The 11,301-nt window shown below is 52.2% G+C and overlaps 1 protein-coding gene and 2 pseudogenes across 1 annotated transcript in view; 2 read left to right on the forward strand and 1 right to left on the reverse strand.

Moving 5' to 3' along the window:
* PCP4L1 (Purkinje cell protein 4 like 1) overlaps window positions 1-11,295 on the forward strand; it is an 18,451-nt gene extending 7,156 nt beyond the window's left edge. The window contains exons 2-3 of the mRNA XM_011377025.2: window positions 9,978-10,032; window positions 10,620-11,295. Of these exons, the coding sequence (XP_011375327.1) occupies window positions 9,978-10,032; window positions 10,620-10,762 (198 nt within the window). The 3' untranslated portion in view covers window positions 10,763-11,295. The remainder of the gene's footprint in view (window positions 1-9,977; window positions 10,033-10,619) is intronic.
* LOC111730267 lies at window positions 1,684-1,802 on the forward strand (annotated as a pseudogene).
* On the reverse strand, window positions 3,878-3,986 carry LOC111730270 (annotated as a pseudogene).
* Window positions 11,296-11,301: the final 6 nt, after the last annotated feature.

The following is an 11,301-nucleotide window of genomic DNA, read 5'->3' on the forward strand; positions in this document are numbered from 1 at the left end:
TGAGGCTTGAGAAAATTTTTTTTAGCATTTTATTTTATTCATTTCAAGTATACAGTATCTTGGTTAGACATTTATATTGTTTATGAAACTACCCCCCCCATTATCACTCCTCTGCCTCTACACGCAGCTATTACATTACTGCTGACTGCTTTCCCTACACCGTGTCCCCCATCCTCGTGACCATCTGTCAGCCACTAATTTGTACTTCTTTAACCCATCACCCCATTCTCCCAGCCCCCCAACCCCGCTCTGGCCGTCACCAGATCATCCTCTATATTCGTGAGTCTGTTTTCGATTTGTTTGTTCTTTGTGTTCCTTAGATTCTGCATATGAAAATGTGGGATGCTTCATGAATTCGTGCGTCACCCTTGCGCGGCGGCCACGTGGATGTCTGTATCGTGGAGCTGTTAGTTTGTGTGCTGCCGAGCGAGCACGAGGCCCGAGAACATTTTAGTTCACATTAAAAAATATTGATTGAGTACTTACTATGTGCACATATAGGTCGCAGGTCCTATGAGTGTGGCACAAACAAATGGGAGCGAGGGACTGTCTTCAGGGAAATGGAATCTGGGGGCGGTGGTGCGGGTGGAGGAGGGGAGGGAAGGCAGACGCGCCGCAACTGTAACGCGGCTTCTGTGGAACGCCCTTCTAGACCGATTCTTCCCCCCCAGCCTCCGCTCTTCTTCCGGCGCTTGACAACCTGGCTTCTGACACCCTTTCGCAGTCTCTGAACTGGCCTGACAATGGAGCCCCCAGCTGTCTGAAACGAATTCGTTTCGGGAATCTGGATGAGGTGGCCAGTAAAGCAGGGTACGAGTGCCCTTCACTCAGTCGACAAACGCCGAGTGTGTGCTCGGTGCAGAGGCGTGTGCTGACCCCGGGGACACGGCAGTAAGCTAGACACTGCCCCTACCCTTGCTGGAACTCGCACGGAAATGGAGGAGGCAGACGTTCAGTATCTAATCACAAAATTATTATTTAATGATATCGTAAGTGCTACCAAGGAGAAATACTGGGTGCTGCAAAAACTCAAAATGAGGGTGCCAGCCGAGTCTGGGGAGCTCTGAAGAGCTTCCTGGAGGAAGGAGCCCCCAAGGAGAGCTCTGAGGATGAGTAGAAATGAGCTAAGTAGCAGGCACGCGGGGAGAAGAGAACCATGAGCCACGTCTGGAGCGTGGAGGATTCCAGAGGCGAGGTCGCTGCATCATACAGCGCTCTAGACCATACAATGAGTCGTTCTTTATCCTTAGCGCGCTGGTAACCATTCCCGCTGCGGCCGTGCTGGGTCGGTAGCAGTGCGCGGAAGTGAATGGATTAAGGCATGTTTGGGCGATCAGGTTAACAGGACTTAATGTTGAGTTGGACATGCGAAGGAGAGAAAGGGGTGGAGAAGAGCTTCTGGGCTTCTGGCTTGTTCAGCTAGATGAGATAGAGAACTCTGGCAGAGGATTAGGCTGGGTAGGTAGGACTATGAATTCAGTTTGAGACACATAGCTTTTCAGGTTTCTGCACAGCATCTGTGTGAAGGTATTTTAGGCTCGGAGGAGAGGTCTGGCATAGAGATACACATTTGAGTCCCAATGACATTCTGCTCTGTTCAGTGTGGCATCCACTAACCATGTGTATGTATTTAACTTAGTAATTAATTGTCAGCTTATTAATTAAAATTAAATAAAAACATAAGTGTACAGCCACGCCACCCTGAACAAGCCCGATTCCATCTGACCTCGAAAGCTAAGCAGGGTCGGGCCTGGTTAGTACTTGGATGGGAGACCACCTAGGAAGACCAGGTGCTGTAGGCGTAAAAAAAAAAAAAATAAGGGATTGTAAGCTGACGAGGTCCTTGCAATCTGTGAGATCAATCAAGGGTTGCTACGCCTAAAAAAATTAAAAAAAAAAATAAATAAATTTTATTCTTCAGTTGCACTAGCCACGTTTCAGAGTACTCAATAGCCACACGTATTTAGTGGATCCCGTACATTGGACAGCACAGGTATAAAACACTTTTGTCATTGCAGAAAGATCTATTGCAGGGGTCTGCCAACTTTTTTTTGTAAAGGGCCAGATAGTAGATATTTTTGGCTTTGTGAGCCGCGTGGTCTCTGCTGCAGCTACCAAGCTCTGCTGCTACAGCGCCAAAGCAGCCACAGACAACACGTAAGCAACGGGTATGACTGTGTTCTGGCAAGATCTATTGACACAAACAGGCTAGACCAGATTTGGCAGTGGCTGTAGTTAGCCCACCCCTGTTCTATTGGGCAGTGCTGGCAATAAATGATAACTGGAGTCCTAGGTACAGATAAGGTCATCCAGGAAGAGAGAACAGATGAGAGCCCAGCCCAAACGCTGAGAGCCTGCAATATTAAATGCTGGGCAGAAGCGTCCAGAAAGATAGGAGAAAACCCAGGAAAAACCATGACGTCCCCGGAGCCACGGAGAAGTGAAATGGTTAAGTGTTGAATGCTTCAGGAGGTCAAGTGCAGCTGAAACTTTTGCTTTTGATTTAGTGTCTTAGGAAGCATTGGCTATCTCAAGAAGAGTCATTTCAGTGGAGAAGGAGAAGCTAGGCTGACGTGGGCTGGCGAGTGTGTGAGAGATGAGGGAGTGGAGACAGAAGGGTTCTGGTTAGTCTGGCCGTAAAAAGAGAGACATAGAGCCCTGGCCCCGCCCCGTCCTACCCCAGTCACCTTTCTAAGGGCTCCTCCTCAGTCTTTGCTGGCTTGTTGATCTCCCCTTAAGTTTTTTTCCCCATTAAAAAAATGTAGGTACAATTTACATTCAGGAAATGTACCTTACAGTGACTAGTTCTATGAATTTTGACAAACATTCCGTCATGTAACACTTCAGATACGGGGCGGTGCCATCATCGAAAACTTCCCGCACTCCCCTTTGTAGTCACTCCTCCCATTAGCTCAGCCCTCAGCAGCCACTGCTCTGCCTGATGTCCTCATAGTTTTGCCTTTACAAGAAATGTCATATAACTGGAACTATACAATATATATATAACCTTTTGGGTCTGGCTTCTTTCATTGATCCTAATGCACTTGAGGTTCATCCATGTCATTGTGTGTATCAGTATTACGTTGTATGGACGGACCACAGTTGTATGGCCCATTGTGTGTGGTCCGGCGTAGGGACCAGCATTTGTTTATCCATTCCTCAATGGAGGGACATTTGGGTTTCCAGTGTTTGGTGATTACGAGTGATGCTGTTATGAACATTCACTTACAGGTTTACGTGTAGACAGCAGTTTTCATTTCACTTGGGTAAATACTGAGGAGGAAGATTGCTGGGCCGTGTGATTAAAGTATGCTGAAGACACTGCCAAAGCAGCTGTGCTGTTCTGCACCCCCACCAGCACCGTGCGAGAGCTCCAGATACTCCCTGACTTTCCCAGCATGCAGCACTGCCGTTTTAAAAACCATTTTAATAGGTGTCTAATGGTATCTCATTGTGGTTTTAAATTGAATTTCCCAAATGACTAATGATGTTATACACCTTTTCATATGCTTATTTCCCATCCATATATCTTCTTTGGTGAAGTGTCCAAATAAGCATGTTGCCCAATTTTACAAATTATATTCATTTTGTTAAGATTTGAATCTTCTTTATATTTCTGAATACAAGTTATTTATCGGATATGTGATTTGCAAATATTTTCTTCCAATCTATAGCATGTCTCTTTATTTTCTTAGGAGTGTCTTTCAAAGAGCAGTTCTTAATTTTGATGAAGTCCAGTTTATAAACTTTTTCTTTTATGGATTCTATTTCTAGTGTATCTAGGAAACCTTTGCTTACCCCAAGGTTGCAAAGATTTCTTCCCCTATATTTTCTTCCGGAAGTTTTATAGCTTTAGTTTTTTTTTTTTTTTTTTAAACGCCTACAGCACCTGGGCTTCCTAGGTGGTCTCCCATCCAAGTACTAACCAGGCCCGACCCTGCTTAGCTTCCGAGATCAGGTGCGTTCAGGGTGGCATGGCCGTAGACTAGCTTTAGGTTTTATATCCATTTTGAGTTAATTTTTGTACAGGGCACAAAGTAGGGATGGGGGTTTTGTTTTGTTTTGTTTTGTTTTGCATATGGCTGTCCAATCTTTCCAGCACTATATGTTGAAAAGCTTTCCCTAAATTTTTAATATTGGGGTTCCTCAAGGTTTGCTTCTTTTCACTCTAATCGTAGTTGGAAAAGGAATTCAGATTGAGGAAGGCTTTTTTATTAAAATGTATTGGAGTCTGCTTTTTTTTTAAAGAGAGGTTTTACATCCAAGAGAGTGGCCAGAATTGATTATAGAGTCCTGAGGAGAAAACGGGAATGGAATCGAAAGCCCACGTGGAAGGACGAGACATTGTCTGAGTGCTGACCGGTGCCCCGGAAGGTGTCAGACAGGGAAGGGGGTGTTGCTATGTCACATGCCTCTCTGCAGTCTCCAAGCCTGAAGACAGCAGACCCCTAAGCCAGCAGGCCTCTCCCTGTCCCCCTCTCCCAGGGGGAGGGAAGGTCAACTTCGAAGCGCAGAGGAAACTAAAGGACTCATGGGGAGCTTGCTGATTCCACTGAGGTGACGGAATGGAACACGGGTGCGGCAGGCCCAGAGGTGGGGTGGAGAGGCGTGCGGGAAGGTAGGCAGGAAGGCAGCCAGGGCCCTCTGGGGAAGGCAGGAGCCGATGGGCCTCACAGTTGCTAATTAGTGCTGGGTGTGTGTTGAGAAGCGAGGAGCATTCAGTCCTATGTGGGCAGCAAGGCTGGACTGGACCACACTCTATGAGCTCAGTAGGGAGTCGGAACAGCAGGCTTGAATGTGCGCGAGTGGTCCTTTGAAACAGAAGCCAGCGGGATGATCTTGCACAGGGGATTCACAGAATCCGATGAGGAAAGGGGATGTTCCCATGTCATACCCCTCTCTGCTAGCATCTGGCCCTGTGACTAAAGAACACACCATAGGCTGTGGCTACTCCCGGAAGTCAGTTGGTGTGTGTCAGGAGGCCCATTGAGCAAGTATCAAGGCGAAAGCCAAAATCGGGGAGGTTAGGTCAGCTGGCAGAGCAGGAATCTGAGTCAGCAGGCACAGTCCTGGATCAGGTGCTCAAATAACATGTAAAATTTCCTCGTAATGGGAGGACAGGACTCTGGTACCCATGTTCCCTGTAGAGTGGGTATGAAGAAAGTATTGGGGACCATGGATTGAGAGACTGGTCCTAACTGCAGGAATGGCAGGAGGAAGGAGGCGGTCCCTAGGCCTTTACTTCCACCTGGGGGCTCTGCTGGGTCAGAGAACTTGTCTAGTAACTCAGTCGCACACTGGACATCCTCTGCGAGTACACGCGCACACACGTGGGCACAAGTGGACACACATGTGCATCCACATGGGCACACACACGTAGACACATACACAAGTGCAAGTATGGACACACCTGTGCCCGTGCATAGTATTTAAGAGCTTGGACTCTGGAGTCAGCCTGTCTTGGTTCAAATCCTGGCCTTGCTACTTCTTAGCTGTGTGACCTTAGGCAAGTTGGCTCTTGACCCCAGTGTCCTCATGGGTAAAATGAGGACAGTAACGAGACCTGTCTTATAGAGCTGCTATACGATTCAGTGTGCTAATGCTTATAACGCGCTTTGAAAGTGACCGGAACATGGTGAGTGTCATCTCTGCGATCGTTAATAAGATAAGGTGAGGTGGCGTTCTGAAGCCCTTGATTTCTTCCAGTTCCCCCGGCTGGGTCCTATAAGGAAAAGGAAGGACTCACTACACCAGTTCACTGTTGTGATTTCCGGCCAAAAGAGCTCAGTACTGAGAGCGCGGATGAGCCCTGAGAAGTCTGGATCCAGACCTGGCCAGGATGGGCGGCTGAGGACTGTCGTTGCCACTGCCCTTGGGGGTCCGCGTCAGCCCTCTGGAGGTGTGGGTTTCCATAACAGACACCCTCACAGAGCACGCGGTGTCTAGTTCACCCAGAGCAGACCGCCATGCCTCCCTGGTTTACCCAAAGTTTGGTTGCTTAGTCTGATAGCTTGCAGGTGGATATACCAGAGGACCTTGATTCTTTGAAAATCGCTGAGTTTCTGGGAGACAGACTGGAGGGCTGGGGCAGAGACCAGGGACCAGTAAAGGGCTGAGTACTGTGTAGGGTGGGGGGTCCCCAACCCCCAGGAACCAGGCCGCACAGCATGAGGTGAGTGGCGGGCCAGTGAGCAAGGCCTCATCTGTATTTGCAGCCGCTCCCCAGCGCTAGCATCGCCGCCTCAGCTTCGCCTGAGATCCTCAGGGATTAGATTCTCATAGGAGCCCCGGTCTCTGGTTGCCAACAAGGTTGGGGACCACTGGTGTAGAAGGCGCGAGCCAACAGCTACTCCCAACCTCAGCAGATCACAAACAACTGAAGCCAGCAATCCCAGGTCCAGGTGGATTGGCAGCTGTCTAGACAGGCGCCTCAGGAGGTAGAGCCCAGGGTACGACTTCCCAGCAAAAGGTACAAAGGGGACTTCCAGGGCCACCGTGAGTAATAGGGGCTTTCTTCTCGTTAAAGCACCCTTCTCCAGGCTCCCCAGTGACCTCTCGTATATGTAAGCCACATGGAGCGGGGCCAGACGGCGGCCGAGCCATGCCCCCATCCAGGGTCAGTCATTCCAGGGGAGACTCTGCAAGAGGAGAGCCGACGAGGGCAGCGGGAGAGGGGCGGCCCGTGCGGTCCGTCCTGACACCCACTCCTGCTCGGAGGGTTCTCAGGGTTAGCCGACCTGAGAAGGAGAGTGGAGGAAGAGACGGCCACCTGAGGGGAGACAGCTAGGATCGGGGTCCAGAGCTTCCTCCACGGGGGAGGCACTCGGGTGAGAGAACTGATGATGCCTTAAGGGAACAGGCCGAGGGTCAGACGGAGAGACCGTGGATGGGCACAGGCAGAGTCAGGGCTTTGCTGGCAATAGAGAAAATAGGGTTTAGAGTCCGACCGGGGGCCTGTGAGAGGTGCCCTTGATCCATGACCCTCTGGTCTGGACCGTTGACTGTTACCCCCGAACGCCCCCTCCGTGGCCTGCAGTCCACACAGGCGTCAGTACTGTCTTCAGCTTCAGGCATCCACTGGGGGTCTTGGGAGAAATCTCCCACGAGTGAGGGGACAGCTGGACTTCCTGCCCCTCTTCACTCTCTGCTGACAGCCATGCTTCTTCCACCAAGGAAACGGAAGCAATCGGAAGAGGACGGTCGGTGGTTCCCGGCGCTCCTGCCGCCTGGCTGGCGTCTGCGCCCGCATTCTAGGCCTTCGCTCTGTTACAGATGAGCGCGTCCTATTTCTAAGGCCAGACGCGACTTGGGCGCTGGATTCGTCTCCTGCCCATTCCAGGTTTCACTCCGGCAACTGGTGGCGAAACCTCTTCCGTGCACCTTCCGTTTCTGCTTCGCCGCTGCGTCACCCCCGTGACCAGCACCCTCCCGTGGCCCCACACTCTCCCTCCACTATTGCCCATAAGTCTGCTGCTCCTGAAAGCAAAGCTCTCCAAAAGAGCTATCTTTACTCACACATCCTTCAAAACTCCAACTTCTCCTACTATGAAATTGTCTCGAGTCTACATACTTCTGTCTCCTCCGTCACCATCACCCCATGATCTGGCCTGTGCCACCGCAAGTCCCTTATGATCGTTTCCCCTCTTGCCTTGCTTCCTCTCTTGCCTTGCTATAGCTTATTCTCCACCCAGCAGTCAAACATGTCAGCCCGTGTTGCCCTCTGCCTCAAACCCTGTGATGCCATCAACCCAGAAAAGAATCCAAAGTCTCTGCCCTGGTCCAAAGACATGCCTGTCCTTGCCGCCCCCCGGCTTCGTCTCCATGCTCGGTCCCTCCGCACTCAGCTCAGCCAGGCTGGCTGTCTTGCCCTTCCTTGAACATGCCAGGCACAAAACATGCCTCATGGACGTTCCCCTTGATGCTTCGTCTGCCTAGAAAGCTCTTTCCCAGACACGTGCCTTGCTCTTACATTCCAACCTCAAATGTCACTCATCAGAGAGGCCTTCCTAGACTACTCTGTTTTATTCTCCTTCTTGACACTTGTCACTAACTGACATAATTGCTTAATGAGTTCAGGGACTTTATTTTTCTCACTGCCGTATCCCCAATGTCTAGCACAGTTATTGGCATATATTTGCCATTGATATTTGTTGAATGAGTGAATCTTGGGTTTCTTCTGTACCCCTTTAGTGCATAGCACAGTGCTGAACACAGGTAATGACCTTGTTACCTATTTTATTTCAAAACAGAAGCAATTAGAGGAGACCTTGCAAATGTCCCCAACTGCCTTCAGCTGGGCCCACGCTCGCTGCCACCCCTCCCGGTCTGTGGGTGATGTGTTCTCGGCTCCAACCCCGCTCAAGATCCCATCCCCTTGCCCTGCCCCAGGAATGGTCCTTCTTCTCGTCCACAGACTCTCCTTCTGCCCTGGGTTGTCTCCATAAGAACACAAACACTCTGTGATTTTTGCCATCTTACATGAAACCTTCTTGTCACCCATGGCCCCCTCCAGCCACACTGCTCATGTCATTTCTTTGGAACTCCTCCTGTGAGCTGCATCAAGCCCTACCCCCTTCCTCTCGGGAACCCACTGCACCCAGACTCTCGCTCCCGTCCTCTACTGCAAGTGCCCCTGCCAGCGTCGCCAGCGGTCCCCACGAAGCAAGCCCAGTGGGTCCTCAGGCCTCACCTTACCAGGCCGAGCTGCGCATCTGGGTTCAGTCTCTCTTTTCCTTGACAGCTTTTCCTCGCGTGGCTTTGAGTCACTGCAATCACCTGGCTTTTCTCCTACTGACTTCAGTTTTCTTTACTGTTTCCCTCCCCCCGCCCCCTCCCCCGTCATTTTTACAGCCTCTAATCCCTAGGCTGCCCCAGGATTTTACCTTTTCCCCTTCTCTGTCTGCTCCCTCTGAACTCGCCCTTGGTGATCTCAGCCAGCCTCAGGCTTTGCATGCCATCCATCTGTGGATAACTCCTGCTTTGTACCTGTGGGCCAGCCCCGCTGTCACTCATCTTGAAGTCCCATCTGCTGGGAAAGCTCCTCCAGGTCACTGAAGGGTAGCCCGAACAAGCCCCTGACCTTGAGCGCTGCCCTCTTGCTGTCCTTTCCATCCCGGGAAATGGCAGCTGCCCTTTTGTAAGGTCCTCAGGCCCAATGAAGTCGCGCTGTGGACATCATCCTCGACTGCTCTCTCACTATACTGCTGACCCAGTCAGCCAACCACGTTGCTCACAGTGTGAACATGTCCCCAGAATCGGGCCACTTCTCGCCACCCTCGCTGCCTCCGTGCTGAGCCTGGCTACTGTCATCTCTTGCCCAGTTTTCTGCAATAACTTCCTAACTGGTTTTTCTGCATCCTCCCTCCTGCCCCAGTTATGCAAATTGAAGGGCTCCGCTGGATTCTGAGCTCACTCGCGGTGATGGTGCAAGTCGACTCCTTAGGAAGATCCCAAGGCCCTGGTCGCCCCTGATCTCACCTCCATCTGTCTCCCCTCCTTCCTCGTTCCGCCTGCGCCGCCGTGTTGCTGCCCCTCAGATGGGCTAGTCGCGTGTGCCCCGTCTGCCACAGGCCCGTGAAAGCTCTCACCTGCACACCCCCGGCCCTTACTGCCCGGTCTTCTTCAGCCGTTGGCTGCACCGCCAGCCTTCAGGGAGCCTTTCCCTGACCTCTGTGTGCGGAGCTGTTTCTCCACATCCGCCCTGCCGTCCTCTGCAGCACTTAACGCAACTGTGCATCGTCTGCACTCTGGGACGTGAGCTCCACGAGGGCCAGGCTCGCGTCCGCCTGCCCTGCACGCTTTCCCTAGTACGATGCGTTTTGATGACTTTTCTCCCTCTCTCTGATCTCAGGACCCACTTCTTCAAAAGACTAAGCAATGCCCCCCGGTAACAGGGGTTTGAAAGTGGTGGCAGCGAGTCTACAGGGCTGGCACCTCAATACTTCCATGAATATCTAATGTTCTAATTTTTCTTCCAGCTTAACACCAAAACGTCCCCAGCGACCAACCAGGCACCTGGCCCAGAGGAAAAGGGTGAGTGGGCTTGGGCCGGGCGGTTTGTAGCGCAGGTGAATGACGCCTGGACATGGAGACGAGTGGGCTGTAAGTTTGGAAGCTCCCAAAGTCAGGTGTCCTAGGAGACGAAGCACTGGATACCTGAGACGCAGCACTAGGTTAGAATGACTGTCGGCCTCCTTGCATTTTTCCTAAGACACACACCCGCCAGTAGTTACTCTTTGATTTGAGAAACTGGCTCTGGAAACAGGCACAGCGATAGGAAGGCCCTCCTCAGATAATCCCAGCCCCTGTCTCGCTCGGAAACAGGAAAAGTGGGGCGAGTGCACGTGCTCCGGGGCGCCGGTGGGACTCAGGTGTGAGTGGTGAGGGAGGACATTCACCATCTTGGTCCAAGGGCAGCAAAGCTCCCAAGTAACCGCGGCCGATGCTCAACCCGGGTACGCTGGCCTGACCTTTAACAGAGTTATCGGGGCCTTTTCAGCCCCAGGAAAGGCTGGGGGCTCACGGTGCAGCAGAGAGCGGGCTCTAACCCCTGCACTTGGGGCCTGGAGAGAGGGCTGGAGGTCAGGTTCACCCGCTCGTGGATCTCGAACTGCCCGCAGGGAAAGCCGGGGATGCCAAGAAGGCAGAGGAGGAGGAGGAGATTGACATCGACCTGACGGCGCCGGAGACGGAGAAGGCTGCCCTTGCCATTCAGGGCAAGTTTCGGAGGTTCCAGAAGAGGAAAAAGGAGCCCAGCCCCTGAGAAACGAGCCTTGCCCTCCGCTCCTCTCCACAGCTCTGATGCCCACGTGTCTGTGTCTCTGTCCCTCAGCCTCTCCTTAAGACTCGTTCGACCCTTGCGCATTATTTTCCATGGCCCCCCTAAGCCATCACAGCAGTAGAGGCACCGGAAACACAGGGGAGATGAAGAATTCGGCCAGTAGCTGCTCTCCAGCGGCTTCTCCTGGGGATAAGCCCCCCTGGCCAGTACATTCGCTGCCCAATGAGGTCGAGGAGCAGGAGGCTTCGGGGCTGAGAGGCGGACCTCTGACAGGGCAGGAGGGAGGCAACGCCTTCCGGATAGGGTGCCCGAGGGTGGGGCATACGCACTCTCTGCCCACTGCTCACGACAGTCACACTCTAGGGGACTGTTCCCCTTCACGTCCACCACCTTCCGTCCTCTGGGCGGAGCCACAGTGGGGGCTAGAGACTCCTGCCCCTGGCAGACCTAAATTGAGTAGCTCCCATGTTAGTGCATGCCGAGCAGGGTAGTCAAGGAAGGGGCTGGGGCCAGTAGAGGCA

This window comes from Pteropus vampyrus, unplaced genomic scaffold (genome assembly GCF_000151845.1).
Source record: "Pteropus vampyrus isolate Shadow unplaced genomic scaffold, Pvam_2.0 Scaffold304, whole genome shotgun sequence".
Taxonomy (NCBI): domain Eukaryota; kingdom Metazoa; phylum Chordata; class Mammalia; order Chiroptera; family Pteropodidae; genus Pteropus; species Pteropus vampyrus.